Source organism: Leopardus geoffroyi, chromosome B4, assembly GCF_018350155.1.
Source record: "Leopardus geoffroyi isolate Oge1 chromosome B4, O.geoffroyi_Oge1_pat1.0, whole genome shotgun sequence".
In the NCBI taxonomy this organism is placed as follows: Eukaryota; Metazoa; Chordata; class Mammalia; order Carnivora; family Felidae; genus Leopardus; species Leopardus geoffroyi.
In genome coordinates this window covers 41,312,712-41,327,750 of record NC_059341.1, presented here as the reverse complement: position 1 = coordinate 41,327,750, position 15,039 = coordinate 41,312,712, and the positions used below count along the sequence as shown (strand labels likewise).

The window sequence follows — 15,039 nt, the reverse complement described above, 5'->3', positions numbered from 1 at the left end:
GGGAGGTAGTTTTTTTCTAATAACTGGGCTTTCCCTCTTCCTTGCCCAGGCGAGGAGGAGGTGACTGCTGTGGATGGTTATGAGACAGACCACCAGGACTATTGCGAGGTGTGCCAGCAAGGCGGTGAGATCATCCTGTGTGATACCTGTCCCCGAGCTTACCACATGGTCTGCCTGGATCCGGACATGGAGAAGGCTCCTGAGGGCAAGTGGAGCTGCCCACACTGCGTGAGTACCTGGCCATTGTGGCTTTTTGGAACCCTCAAGAGGAAGGGTGGGGTGATCAAAGATCTTTTGGGCTTGGGTGGTGTTGCTGGTGTGGACTTTGGGAAACATTCAAAAAAATGATGAGTGTGGTTCAGACTTGGGTGGGTGGGTGGGTGGGGGGTGGTAATAATCTGACTCTGGACTTTTACTGCAGGAGAAGGAAGGCATCCAGTGGGAGGCTAAAGAGGACAATTCGGAGGGTGAGGAGATCCTGGAAGAGGTTGGAGGAGACCCTGAAGAGGAGGATGACCACCATATGGAATTCTGTCGTGTCTGTAAAGACGGTGGGGAGCTGCTCTGCTGTGACACTTGTCCTTCATCCTACCACATCCACTGTCTGAACCCCCCACTTCCAGAGATCCCTAATGGTGAATGGCTCTGTCCCCGTTGTACGGTGAGTTAACTGACCCCAGCCAGGGTGGGATGTGTGGATAGTGTAATCTAGCAGAAGGGTTTATCTCTTCTATATGTAGGCATCAGGAGGCTGAGGTGCAGGAGAGGTCATTGGAGAACTGTATCTTTTAGCCCTGAGATAGGTATTTTCCTTTCTCATGCAGTCTGGGGATACTTTTGTCTGGGAAAATGTAGGACTAACTTTGAACAGAGGAGTTGATGCTCTGCCAGCTCTCTTAAGGAGAGTAGAGCAGTGTTCTTCCATCCTAGAGCATCCATTAGGTCTTGGCGGTTTAGAATGGTTTAATAGGGTCACTTAATTGCTTTTCAGTTACTTCATAGAGAGGAGTTCTAGGCTCCAGAAGTGGAGAGAGGGAGTTCTGTTATTCTTTACTAGAATGGTTCTTTTTAAAATGAGAAGTGTTATTTTAATAATTCTTTGATAATGTTGAGGCTGTGGGCTGTATCATTTCCTCCCCTTGGTAATGATTTGGTGTTGAATCATCTTTTTCTCTCAGTGTCCAGCTCTTAAGGGCAAAGTTCAGAAGATTCTAATCTGGAAGTGGGGTCAGCCACCATCTCCCACACCAGTGCCTCGGCCTCCAGATGCTGATCCCAATACTCCCTCCCCTAAGCCCCTGGAGGGGCGGCCAGAGCGGCAGTTCTTTGTGAAATGGCAAGGCATGTCTTACTGGCACTGCTCCTGGGTGTCTGAACTGCAGGTAAACCTGGGAAGGCTAGAGATCTGGGGGCCACAATGGAGAGGGTCATGAAAAACAGCCTTGTGGATGGAAGGAGTGAATGCCACTCCTCAGTGACTGAATCAACCCCTTTCTGTTTGCAGTTGGAGCTGCACTGTCAAGTGATGTTTCGAAACTACCAGCGGAAGAACGATATGGATGAACCACCGTCTGGGGACTTTGGTGGTGATGAAGAGAAGAGCCGAAAGCGCAAGAACAAAGACCCTAAATTTGCAGAGATGGAGGAACGTTTCTATCGCTATGGGATAAAACCTGAGTGGATGATGATCCACCGAATTCTTAACCACAGGTACCAGAGGAGCTGGGCCAGACTGGTGGCTGTCTTGGGCATGCTGGAAATAGGCAGCATGTCCACTGGGAGACTGCTGCCAAAGGAATTGAGGAAAGAGATGTCACCAGTAACTTAAACTTGGAAGAGATGTATGCTCCATACATTACTACTAACCGACTGAATTCTGGTATTTGAACCATAGAAGACTAGATTAGATGTAATTTTAGGTCCAGAGACTGGTATGGTAGAGACTCCATATATGTGGCATTTGGCCTTCCTAGAAGTCTGTTTGGAACATACATTACTGGCAGTATTTGAAAGCGAGGCTTACTTAGGAGAAGAGGAGCATGGCCTTCTGGTTCTGAGGACTTTTTTTCTCCTTGACCTTGCAGTGTGGATAAGAAGGGCCATGTCCATTACTTGATCAAGTGGCGGGACTTACCCTATGATCAGGCATCCTGGGAGAGTGAGGATGTGGAGATACAGGACTACGACCTGTTCAAGCAGAGCTATTGGAACCACAGGTGGGTGACTTTGGTGAGGTGTGGAGTTGGTTCTTACTGAGAAGGACCTTAGGCAGCCTTGTGTTGTCTGTCTTCTTTAGGGAGTTAATGAGGGGTGAGGAAGGACGACCAGGCAAGAAGCTCAAGAAGGTGAAGCTGAGGAAGTTGGAGAGGCCTCCTGAAACTCCAACAGTTGATGTGAGTTGGGGCAGAAGAGGGAGGGCACAATTTGTTGGGTTGGACGATAAATCTTGTGTGCTCCAGTCTATCGATGGCACTCTGCCGGTAGGAACTTCAGAGCTAGAATGCTTCCCCACCTCTCCACATCTCTGTGAACGAGGGAAACACTAGGATCATTTTCTCTTTGCATCATCAGAAAAATAAAAACATAGGACATATGCTTTCTACGATTGAGAAAGTGTTAAGAAACTTATCGGAACCTGGGTCTTCTGACCCTTAATTCAGGGTTCAGTTCCTGTGGGTTTTATTTGTGTAATATAATATGAGGACTGTTAAGGTGAAAAAGATGACTCCAGGGGGAACATATGATTATTTACCTGGTGGCTCTTGTGTAGTAGAATTATTGTATTGCTAGGGAGGCTATGATGTGTCTTTCGTGAGATTGTAAGACCAAGATCTCTGATCGCCTGATAGGTTAGTTGCCTTGCTTCCCGGAGGATACTAAATAAAACACAAAATTACAACAGCTATTAAGGATATTTTCCCCCTACATTTCTTTTCTTTTCTTTTTTTTTTTTTTTTTTTAGTGTTTATTTATTTTGAGAGAAGGGGGCAGGGAAGGGCAGAGGCGGGGAGACCGAGGATCCAAAGTGGGCTCTGTGCTGATAGCAGAGAGCCTGATGTGGGGCTCGAACTCGCAAACTGTGATCATGACCCAAGCTGAAGCTGGATGCTCAACCCACTGAACCACCCAGGTGCCCCTCCCCACAATTCTTTGTGGCTCTTGAGGATCTAGTGAGGATGTGTGAAGAGGAGGCAGCTTCTGTCTTACGGAAGGAAGGGAGTTCCTGGCCAGCTCTTCACTTCTTCCTTTCATTCTTCAGCCAACAGTGAAGTATGAGCGACAGCCAGAGTACCTGGATGCTACAGGTGGAACCCTGCACCCCTATCAGATGGAGGGCTTGAACTGGTTGCGCTTCTCCTGGGCTCAGGGCACCGACACCATCTTGGCTGATGAGATGGGCCTTGGGAAGACTGTCCAAACAGCAGTCTTCCTCTATTCTCTCTACAAGGAGGTACGAAAGTTGGGGCTGTGAGGTTTTTGTGTATGGGTATTTCGTGTTCGTGGTCTTTTCACACAATGAGGAGAAACAAAAAAGGAAGAAAATAATTGGTCCCAGACCTTGAAGAACACTGTGGAATGACATGAAGATAGACGCTTTTTTTTTTTTAAGTTTGTTTATTTAAGAGACAGAGACAGCACGAGTGGGAAGGGACAGAGAGGGAGAGAGAGAGAATCTCAAGTAGGTTCCACACTGCAGCTCGGAGCCTGATGTCGGGCTTGAATTCACAAAACGGAGATCATGACCTGAGCTGAAACCAAGAGTCAGATGCTTAGCCAGCTGAGCCACCCAAGTGCCTCTAAGACAGACATGTGTACATAGAGACAGACTGAGTGGATGGAACCTTGGGTAGAATCAGTGGTGGATTCATAGAGCCTCAGTCCTTGGGGGGAGAATACCTGTTGAGATGAGCAGAGTTGTGGGTGGAATTAGCATGGAAAGACTTCTAGGAAGAAATTGGGTTTTAAACTCCCTGTAAAGGCGAGTGTGACTTTGTGGGAAGGAGTAGGCAGGGCATTGAAAAGGTGAGGATAGGAGCAGCAGCACACATGCCAGCCCTCAGCTGGTCCTAGTGTAGAGGTGGGCGCTGGGCCAGCATTGTGTTGGGGCCCTCAGTCCTTATTCTGCCACTTCTCTTCTTTCTCCAAGGGTCATTCCAAAGGCCCCTTCCTAGTGAGTGCCCCTCTTTCTACCATCATCAACTGGGAGCGGGAGTTTGAAATGTGGGCTCCAGATATGTATGTGGTGACGTATGTGGGTGACAAAGACAGCCGTGCCATCATCCGAGAGAATGAGTTCTCTTTTGAAGACAACGCCATTCGTGGTGGCAAGAAAGCCTCTCGCATGAAGGTATCTCACTGGGAGGGAGACCACCTTAGAGAGTTGTTGATGTGGGCTTAGTCTGCTTAGAGTGGGGTGAGGCCGAAGGATAACAGTTGGGGGGAGGGAAAGTCCCTTGGGTTTGCCTGCACTGGAGGAGTTGAACATTAGTGACCGGGTCACCTCCTTGTGCAGAAAGAGGCATCTGTGAAATTCCATGTGCTGCTGACGTCTTATGAGTTGATCACCATTGACATGGCTATCTTGGGTTCCATTGATTGGGCATGCCTCATTGTGGATGAAGCGCATCGGCTCAAGAACAATCAGTCAAAGGTGAGAAGGAAGCGGGGAGGGAGGTTATGGCTTCCAGTTTTAGTTTTTTAGTGCCACCTACTCATTAAGGGGAGTGTTAGGAGGAGAGGAACTGGTCAAATGGCTTCTGCACTCCTTCCTTACCTGTGATACTCCTTGGTGGTCAGACCTTAAAAGGGAGATGGAAATGGAGGGGAGATGGCAGCTTAACCATTGGGCAGCAAAATAGCTTAGTTTGCAAAGGTATACTGGAACCCTCTTTTCACTGAATTTTATCTTCTCCATCTGCTTCTCCAGTTCTTCCGGGTCTTAAATGGTTACTCACTTCAACACAAACTGTTGCTGACCGGGACTCCATTACAAAACAATCTAGAAGAGTTGTTTCATCTCCTCAACTTTCTCACCCCAGAGAGGTTCCAGTAAGTGTGTGTTTATCTGTAATCAGCTGATAATTCTGCTTCTAATTCTTCCTGTTGCCCATTTCCTATATGACTGTCTTTTCTTTTTCTGAAGCAATTTGGAAGGCTTTTTGGAGGAGTTTGCAGACATTGCCAAGGAAGACCAGATTAAAAAACTGCACGATATGCTGGGCCCTCACATGTTGCGGCGGCTCAAAGCTGACGTGTTCAAAAATATGCCATCCAAGACAGAACTGATTGTGCGTGTGGAGCTGAGCCCCATGCAGAAGTAAGTCAGAAGGGACAGAAGCACTGACTCCATTTTGTGGATAGACATCTACTAGTTTGCCAAGTGTTTCTTATTCCTCCCTGCATTCTGCTTCAGGGCATCTGGTGACAGGAACAAGCAAAGTCTACAGAAACCTAATTGTTCCTAGTCATAGTTCTTACTTAGTTAAGTACTTTATTTAACATGATGGTGTTTGTGCTGTTGGTGTTGGTGGTGCTTGTTAGGTTTCCTTAGTCCTGAAGCAAGATATGTTGGAAGGAAGATCTCAGACCTTGGGACTGTCTTGGGAGTTGTATAAAGGTTGTAAGTCCTATGAAGGCTCTTGAATCTGACTTCTCTTTCTGTCTTGCCCATGTAGGAAATACTACAAGTACATCCTCACTCGAAATTTTGAAGCACTCAATGCTCGAGGGGGTGGCAACCAGGTCTCTCTGCTGAATGTGGTGATGGATCTTAAGAAGTGCTGCAACCACCCATATCTTTTCCCTGTGGCTGCGATGGTATGTTGTGCCTCCTCTCGTTCTTTGCTGGGTTGGAATTGCTCCATTTTGTTCAGTGTTCTTTTCTTTTTGCTTCTTTCTTCAGGAAGCCCCTAAAATGCCCAATGGCATGTATGATGGCAGTGCTCTAATCCGAGCATCTGGAAAATTATTGCTGCTACAGAAGATGCTTAAGAACCTTAAGGAGGGTGGGCACCGTGTACTCATCTTCTCTCAGGTATTGTGTGGGAGGAGCTGGGAGCTTTGAGAGGGAGCAGTAGACAACCCTCAGTGACGTGAGGAAAGCAATTACCATCTGACTCCCCTTTAATTAAACTCTGCTCCTTTTCCAGATGACCAAGATGCTGGACTTGTTGGAGGATTTCTTGGAACATGAAGGTTATAAGTATGAACGTATTGATGGTGGGATAACTGGGAACATGCGACAAGAGGCCATTGACCGCTTCAATGGTAAGAGGAAAGGAGTACCTTCAATCCAGGAATTCTCATTGACTCATGTCTTTGGATGGATTACTTGTTCTTGTGTATCTGCTTTTCTGTGTGGTTCTTTTGAGTTTTTGTCAATTGATATGGAAGAATTAAAGCTTTTGAATGCCTTTGATTGGAAAAATGTGTTGAACTATTCCTAGCAGATTTTTTTTTCTTTTGTTGGAGTCTTCGTTCTTTCTGCTGGAAGAAGAGCGTTGTATTTAATTAACCTTTTTCATTGTATCTTGAGGCCCACAGAGGGAGCAGGACTTAACCCAAGCTCAATTAGCAATTTCGTGGCAGACTTGTCTCCGTAGCCACCCCTTCCCCCTCCTCATTTTTTTATATTGTTTATTTTTTTAAAAGGTTATTTATTTTAGTAATCTCTACACCCACCATGGGGCTCAAACTCATGACCACGAGATCAAGAGTTGTACGCTCTCCCTGACTGAGCCAGCCAGGCGCCCCCTCATTTTTTATTTTAAAATAATTTTGGACTTAAAAGTCGGAAGAAAATAATACAGAGTTCACATATATCTTCGCTTAACTTCTCTTAACGATAACAACTTATATAACCACAGTACAACTGTCAAAAGCAGGAAATTATGAGTGATGTCATACTACTAACTAAGCTGTAGACCTTAATTGAATGTCACCAGTTTTCCTCCTAATGTCCTTTTCCTGTTTCAGGATCCAGTATTAGATCCCACATTGCATTTGGTTGTTGTGTCTTTTTCTGTCTGACATATTTCTTCATTCTTTCCTTTGTTGTCGTGCCATTGATACTTTAAAAAAAAAAATTTTTTTTTAACGTTTATTCATTTTTGAGAGACCGGGACAAGAGTGTGAGACGAGGAGGGGCAGAGAGAGAGGGAGACACTGAATCCAAAGCAGGCTTCATGCTCTGAGCTGTCAGCAAAGGGTCTGACATGGAGCTCGAACTCACAAACCAGGAGATCATGACCTGAGTGAAGTTGGCTGCTTAACCCACTGAGCCACCCAGGCACCCCTATTGTTGATACTTTTTATGATTGCTGGTTATTTATTGTGTAGAATGTCTGTGAGTTTGGGTTTGTCTGATGTTTTCTCGTGAGTAGATTGAGGTTTTTAGACTTTTTGGACAAGAATACCATAGAAGCAATGCCGTATTCTTTTTCCCCCCCATTTATTTTAAAGAACTTTTTAAAAAATGTTCATTTATTTTGAGAGAGAGTGTGCACGCTTGCACACGCACATGGAGGGGAGGTGCAGAGAGAGAGAGAGAGGAGAGAATCCCAAGCAGGCTCTGTGCTGCCAGCGCAGAGCCTTTTGCAGGGCTCGGTCTCACAGACTATGAGATCATGACCTGAGCTGAAATCAAAAGTTGGACGCTTAACTGAACCACCCAGGTGCCCCTCCATGTTTTTTAAATTTATTTATGTTGAGAGTGAGAGAGAGGAAGAGAAAATGAGTGGGGGAGGGGCAGTGAGAGAGAGGGTGAGAGAGGATCCCAAGCAGGCTCTGCACCATCAATGCAATGTGGGGCTTGAACTCACGAATCATGAGACCATGACCTGAGCTGCAACCAAGTGTTGGTTGCTTAACCGACTGAGCCACTCCGGTGCCCCACAGTGTTCTTTTTGGTGTATCATGTCAGGGGGAGGACATGATGTTGATAATGTCTCATTACTGGTAATGTTAACCTTGATCCTTCAGTTCAGGTGATACCTGCTTAGTTTCTCCACTGTAAAGCTACTCTTTTTCACATTGTAATTGATAAATATCTTTTTTTTTTTAGTTGAAGTATATTTGACACAGTGTTAACATTAGTGTCAGGTGTGCAAGGTAGTGAACTTAGAGTGTAACTCTAAAAGTTACACTCTGCTCACCACAAGTGTAGTTACTATCTGTCATACAACACTATTACAGTATCACTGACCATATTCTCTATCCTGTGCCTTTCACCCCCACGATTTATCTGTTACATAACTGGATGAAGGAGGTATTTGAGAGTATGGTCATGCACTGTTTCTCCTCAAACTTTTACTACTCTGATGTTTGCCTGATGAGGTTTTGTATTTCTGACATTCCTTCTACATTTATTAATTGGAATTCAGGAGACACTTTTTTTTTTTAAGATTTTTTTATTATTTTTAAGTGATCTCTACACCCAACTTTGGGATCGAACTCCCAACCCTGAGATCAAGAGTCAAATGCTCTACTGACTAAGCCAGCCAGGTGCCCCTCAGGAGACCCTTCTAATGATTTTTGTTCCTTCCTTAGCACCGGGTGCTCAACAGTTCTGCTTCTTGCTTTCTACTCGAGCTGGGGGCCTTGGAATCAATCTGGCCACTGCTGACACAGTTATTATCTATGACTCTGACTGGAACCCCCATAATGACATCCAGGTGAGCAGAGGTAGTGGCCTTCATATACAGTAACTTATTGGTAATGCAGTGTTCTCTGTGAGGGCTCCACCATCTGGAATTAGTTGTTTCAGGGGAAAACAGTAGATTCTTTTTGTGTCTTTTACCTTATTGTGAACCAGAGAGTTTGGGTTAGCCAAGGTCTTAATTTGGGGGTAACATGAGAGAAGGTGGGGTCTGGGGGGCAAGTTTGTGTGAAGGCAAATGCAGAAGCAGGAAAATAGGATTACTTCAGTTTCTGACTTTGCATCGTGCCCACCTTCAGGCTTTTAGTAGAGCTCACCGTATTGGGCAGAATAAGAAGGTGATGATATATCGGTTTGTGACCCGTGCGTCAGTGGAGGAGCGCATCACGCAGGTGGCAAAGAAGAAGATGATGCTGACGCATCTAGTGGTTCGGCCTGGGCTGGGCTCCAAGACTGGATCCATGTCCAAACAGGAGCTTGATGACATCCTCAAGTTTGGCACTGAAGAACTATTTAAGGATGAAGCCACAGATGGAGGTGAGCTAGTCAGGAACTTGTTTTGGTGTGGGGCTTGGCCTCTCTAGAGGGTATATTTGATATTTAGGGTCCTGAGACTTGGACCTAGGGTCCTGTGGGACTTGCTTTTTCACTGCAGCTGCTGAATCTGACTTTGAGGGTATGGACCCCTTATTCTTTGTAGGAGGAGACAACAAAGAGGGAGAAGATAGCAGTGTTATCCACTATGATGATAAGGCCATTGAGCGACTTCTGGACCGTAACCAGGATGAGACAGAAGACACAGAATTGCAGGGCATGAATGAATATTTGAGCTCATTCAAAGTGGCCCAGTACGTGGTGCGGGAAGAAGAGATGGGGGTGAGTATGAGTCCAAGGCAATGCTGTGCTTGATGACTGGTCTGGAATTTGTTATTGCGACCAGGATGGTATTTGAGACAAGAGGAAAACATCTGTAGGTAAATCAGTACATTGAATTGATATACCTCTTTTAAAGTAAATATTATCACACATGGGCAGTCACATTCTCATTTTTGCCGTGGCTATCAGGAAACTCATAGCCAAATTTCACACTCAAAACGTTTATATATATATTAGCTCTTCCTTATCAGAATCTCAGTTATCTTCTGTAGTTTATTGATCCTACAAATAAACTTTTGATTTCCATCTCAAATCTCTTGGGAGAAAAGGCAGGAGATGAGATACATATCTGGGCAGCCTATTTCCCTGTACTTCTTTTTTTTTAGTATTTTTATTTTGGAGAGCAGGCGCTCACACGTGTGTGCAATGAGTGAGTGGAGGAAGAGCAAAGAGAGAGAAGGGGACAGAGGATCTAAATCGGGCTCTGTGCTGACAGCAGAGATCCTGATGTGGGGCTCCAACTCACAAACTGTGAGATCATGACCTGAGCCGAAGTCAGTTGCTTAACCAACTGAGCCTCCCAGGTGCCCCTATTTCCCTGTACTTTTTATAGCAATAGAACTGTTTTCCCTTTTTCTTCTGTTCCTTTCCTTTTTTACCAAAAACAAAACAAAAACCCTAAAACTGATGAATGTGTGGCTTCTTTAATAATTTTCTTCCCCAAAAGTAGAGTATAAAATGAAAAAAAACAAATTGGCTTTTTCTTCTGGTCCTCTTTAGACCATTCAACTCAGAGTTCTTTGAATTGGCATAGCTTTCTGGCAGTCTTTGCCATCTTTTCCCAGCTTTCCAACTCAAAACCATCCCCCCCTTATTGCTGTGTTTTTCTGATATATACCTGTTCTCTTTGTTTTCTTCTGGAGATGATGCTACTAGACTCTGTTGGAACTGTGACTGAGAAGTCTGACATAGGTGTATGGGCTGTAGTATTCAGTCAAAACCACCCTCCTGTAAGGTGCTTTGTGTTTCTGTTGGGGCAGTGACTGCACGGAGGGGTGATTGGCTTGGGGCAGCACATGCTGAATGGTTGGGAAGGGAGGGTGGTCCTCCCATTGATAACCTCTGCTGTTGACTACTCAGGTATACAAATGGCCCTCTCATTAGGAGCTGTGGCTGCCATCTACCTTGTAAGATTTTTTAAATTGTATTTTTTGAATAAATAGTAATGCACATTCAAAATTCAGAAGATACCAAGGTATCTCTTTCCCATCTAGTTCCCTCCCTGGGGATAACTGAAGTTTTCAGTTTTTTGTATATTTTCCTAAAGGTATTTTATGTGCATACAAATTACATTCATACATATGTATACATGCATGTGCCTATATATACATACATACACACATATAAACACTTTTTTCGGGGCGCCTGGGTGGCGCAGTCGGTTGAGCGTCCGACTTCAGCCAGGTCACGATCTCGCGGTCCGTGAGTTCGAGCCCCGCGTCGGGCTCTGGGCTGATGGCTCAGAGCCTGGAGCCTGTTTCCGATTCTGTGTCTCCCTCTCTCTCTGCCCCTCCCCCGTTCATGCTCTGTCTCTCTCTGTCCCAAAAATAAATAAAAAAACGTTGAAAAAAGGGGAATTTTTAAACACTTTTTTCCCTTTTCATTTTAAACACAAAAGTAGTCATATATGATGTTCTGTACCTTGCTTTTTGTCCATTTGATTAATCTTGGAGATTTAGCCCAAATAAATTACATAAAGAGCTCCTCCTCCTTTAAAAAAAAATTGTTTTTAAGATTATATATTTTTTGGGGCGCCTGGCTGGCGCAGTCGGTTAAGCGTCCGACTTCAGCCAGGTCACGATCTCGCGGTCCGTGAGTTCGAGCCCCGCGTCAGGCTCTGGGCTGATGGCTCAGAACCTGGAGCCTGTTTCCGATTCTGTGTCTCCCTCTCTCTCTGCCCCTCCCCTGTTCATGCTCTGTCTCTCTCTGTCCCAAAAATAAATAAACGTTGAAAAAAAAAAATTAAAAAAAAAAAAGATTATATATTTTTTAACTAATCTCTATACCTAGTGTGGGGCTCATACTTTATAACCCTGAGATCAAGAGTCATGTGCCGTACCAGTTGAGCCAACCAGGCCTCCCCTTTGCCCCTTTTTTTTGCTGCATAATATATCTTTGTTTGTAAGTACCGTTATTTATTTACTTAAATATTTATTTATTTATTTAGAGAGAGCATGAACAAGCAAGCGGGGAGGGGCAGAGAGAGAGAGAGAGAGAGAGAGAGTGAGAGAGAATCCCGAGCCTGACATGGGGCTGGATCCCATGAACCATAAGATCATGACCAGAGCTGAAATTGAGAATTGGACACTTAATCCACTAAGCCACCCAGGCGCCCCCATGATTTATTTTTTAAGATTGAGGTGAAATTGACAGCATATATGTTTAGTTTCTGTTGTACAACAAATTGATCTGATATTTATGTATTTTGTGAAACAATCACCTGGTAAGTCTAGTTAACATCTGTTACCATGCATAGTTGTGCGTTTTTTTTTCTTGTGATGAGAACTTTTAAGATCTATTCTCAGCAACTTTCAAATATGCAATACAGTGTTATTAACTGTAATCACCATGCTGTGTGTTACATTCACAGGACTTGTTTATTTTATAACTGGAGGTTCGTACCTTTTGACCCTCTTCATCCATTTTGCCCACTCCCCAGCCCCAGGAATTGATTCAGTTAGTTCCATAATGATAGACATTTAGGGTGTTTCTAATATGCTGTTAGTAGTGGTTTAGTTCTAATGTAAGGGATTTGGAATCAGTTACTGGTCTTGAAGTGTCTGAAAAAAAGATTTTTGGAGGAACGTAAACATTACTAGAACATAAGAGAGTATGTATGTGTAATTTGGTTTTGTTTTTTGCACACAGTTGGCAAATTTTTATGAAATTATGAAGAACAGAAGAGCTTATGGTCCTTTTACTTTATCTCTTATGAAGATTTTTTGTAGTATTTCAGAAGCCCTTTTTAAAAAAATTTTTTTTTTTTAACGTTTATTTATTTTTGAGGCAGAGAGAGACAGAGCATGAACGAGGGAGGGTCAGAAAGAGGGAGACACAGAATCTGAAACAGGCTCCAGGCTCTGAGCTGTCAGCACAGAGCCTGACGCAGGGCTTGAACTCACGGTCTGCGAGATCATGACCTGAGCTGAAGTCGGCCACTTAACTGACTGAGCCACCCAGGCGCCCCCAGAAGCCCTTCTGTTCTCCCTTCCTATCTAATCTCTTTTTCGTATATTTTGCTGTCTCCCAACTGTGTAGGTCTCAGTAAAAAGTGTTAGAAGAAAGCATACTGTCTCTTCATGCTTCTCTTGTGATAACGTCATCTCATGTTTTTCTTTAGTTATGTTGACTGCTAATCTCTATGTAATTATGAGGAGCCATGTCCTGTCAATTAAATTTCTCTTAAGTTCTTAGGTCCAACCAGGCACACTAAGTATTTCAGAGTCCAGTCCTGAAAAGGAGCTAGCACAGTGGGAACTGTGAGGACCAGGGGTAGCTGGTGGTGCTGACTTCAGCACCCCTGAGTCCTGGCCCTCCCTCTGTCCCAGGAGGAAGAGGAGGTAGAACGAGAAATCATAAAACAGGAAGAAAGTGTGGATCCTGACTACTGGGAGAAATTGCTGCGGCACCATTATGAGCAGCAGCAAGAAGATCTAGCCCGAAATCTGGGCAAAGGAAAAAGAATCCGTAAACAGGTCAACTACAATGATGGCTCCCAGGAGGACCGAGGTGTGTGTGGCCGGCCCCGCCCCCCACCCATGGGCCGTTCCACTAGAGCAGTGGGCCCCGCTCATCTGCCCTCTCTCCCTCCAGATTGGCAGGACGACCAGTCCGACAACCAGTCCGATTATTCAGTGGCCTCAGAGGAAGGTGATGAAGACTTTGATGAACGCTCAGAAGGTGAGGGCTATGCCTTTCTGCTGACTTTTAAATGTTACTTTAATACCTCTGTCAGTGTCGCTTATGCCTCCTTTTCTTTTTGCAGCTCCCCGCAGGCCCAGTCGCAAGGGCCTGCGGAATGATAAAGATAAGCCATTGCCTCCTCTGTTGGCCCGTGTTGGTGGGAATATTGAAGTAAGTGCTATTTGATTCTAAGGAGGGGTGATGGGTGAGTGCTTGATATTTGGTCTTTGATGGAGTAAGACCTGCTCCCTCTCACGTAGGCTCCTTCTTCTTCTAGGTACTTGGCTTTAATGCTCGTCAGCGAAAAGCCTTTCTTAATGCAATTATGCGATATGGGATGCCACCTCAGGATGCTTTTACCACCCAGTGGCTTGTGAGAGATCTGCGAGGCAAATCAGAGAAAGAGTTCAAGTAAGTTGAGAGCTGGAGTGACTGTACACAGCAAGAGTTTTTAATCTCTGGTCATTCCACACTACTCGTCCAGGCTGTGCAGGGAAATTGTCCGTGTTCTCTGTTGAAGTTGATGGGTGAAGCTGTTAGTAATAGAGCTCTTTGTGTTTCTAGCTTCCCTAGAAGAGAACCTGGGGCGTGGTGTGGGATCTGGAGAACCATCCTTCAATGCGATTGTGGGCTTTATCTCAAGATGGAGCCAGAGTGGTTGTTGCCTAAGTTAATGCCTAAGTGGTTGGAAAGATCTCATCTAGGAGTTGGCCTGATAGCTGTTTAACTCATTTTTCACCTCCTTACTACAGGGCTTATGTGTCTCTTTTTATGCGACATTTATGTGAGCCGGGGGCAGATGGGGCTGAGACCTTTGCTGATGGTGTCCCCCGAGAAGGCCTGTCTCGCCAGCATGTCCTTACTAGAATTGGTGTCATGTCCTTGATTCGAAAGAAGGTGAGCCCTGAGCCTCTTTTCATTGTTCAGAGTTTGTAGGGGAAACTGGAGGGCCAATAGGAAAGGAACCTAGAGCTGGAATTGAGTCTTCACTATCTTGTCTTATTGCTCCAGGTTCAGGAGTTTGAACATGTCAATGGGCGCTGGAGCATGCCTGAACTTGCTGAAGTAGAGGAGAACAAGAAAATGTCCCAGCCAGGGTCACCTTCCCCAAAGACTCCCACACCCTCCACTCCAGGGGACACACAACCCAATACCCCTGCACCTGCCCCACCTGCTGGTAAGTGTGCTTGTACTCTCTTTTTCTGTCTTTTGTCCTTGCCTATGCTTTGCTCCCTTGTGCTCAGCTCTAACAGGGGAGTCTGGCAGGACACAGAGCAATCTCCCTCTCAGTTTAGGAGAGCCGTCCTAAGAATAGGGCTGGCTCTTAAAGGCACGAGAGGACAACTTAAGATGAGACAAACTGAGCGGGTGTGACCTTCTCGCTGGTCTAGGACCTTCCTCCTAATTAATTGTCTTCTGTTGGTCTGCAGAGGATGGGATAAAAATAGAAGAGAATAGCCTCAAAGAAGAAGAGAGTGCAGAAGGAGAAAAGGAGGTTAAATCTGCAGCCCCAGAGGCCACTGTCGAGGTAAGAGATGGGGGTG

The 15,039-nt window shown here is 45.1% G+C and overlaps 1 protein-coding gene and 1 non-coding gene across 24 annotated transcripts in view; both read left to right on the top strand.

Annotated features, from left to right (window-relative positions):
• Positions 1–15,039, top strand: part of CHD4 (chromodomain helicase DNA binding protein 4) — a 31,164-nt gene that overhangs the window by 7,024 nt on the left and 9,101 nt on the right. For 6 of the 23 annotated variants that reach the window (XM_045463216.1, XM_045463214.1, XM_045463211.1 and 3 more), the window contains exons 9-32: positions 50–228; positions 422–661; positions 1,179–1,382; positions 1,505–1,710; positions 2,085–2,216; positions 2,297–2,393; positions 3,260–3,451; positions 4,148–4,348; positions 4,514–4,651; positions 4,928–5,049; positions 5,144–5,317; positions 5,676–5,817; positions 5,903–6,034; positions 6,150–6,267; positions 8,548–8,672; positions 8,956–9,193; positions 9,357–9,532; positions 13,141–13,321; positions 13,406–13,492; positions 13,578–13,666; positions 13,773–13,906; positions 14,248–14,392; positions 14,507–14,672; positions 14,926–15,023. In XM_045463216.1, the coding sequence (XP_045319172.1) occupies positions 50–228; positions 422–661; positions 1,179–1,382; positions 1,505–1,710; positions 2,085–2,216; positions 2,297–2,393; positions 3,260–3,451; positions 4,148–4,348; positions 4,514–4,651; positions 4,928–5,049; positions 5,144–5,317; positions 5,676–5,817; positions 5,903–6,034; positions 6,150–6,267; positions 8,548–8,672; positions 8,956–9,193; positions 9,357–9,532; positions 13,141–13,321; positions 13,406–13,492; positions 13,578–13,666; positions 13,773–13,906; positions 14,248–14,392; positions 14,507–14,672; positions 14,926–15,023 (3,716 nt within the window). Of the gene's footprint in view, positions 1–49; positions 229–421; positions 662–1,178; positions 1,383–1,504; positions 1,711–2,084; positions 2,217–2,296; positions 2,394–3,259; positions 3,452–4,147; positions 4,349–4,513; positions 4,652–4,927; positions 5,050–5,143; positions 5,318–5,675; positions 5,818–5,902; positions 6,035–6,149; positions 6,268–8,547; positions 8,673–8,955; positions 9,194–9,356; positions 9,533–13,140; positions 13,493–13,577; positions 13,667–13,772; positions 13,907–14,247; positions 14,393–14,506; positions 14,673–14,925; positions 15,024–15,039 lie in introns of all 23 variants that reach the window. The other 17 variants (XM_045463220.1, XM_045463218.1, XM_045463223.1 and 14 more) reach the window with 5 other exon arrangements.
• On the top strand, positions 14,705–14,840 carry LOC123592334. Its single transcript, XR_006709723.1, has one exon. It is a non-coding gene; the product is annotated as a small Cajal body-specific RNA 11 (non-coding RNA).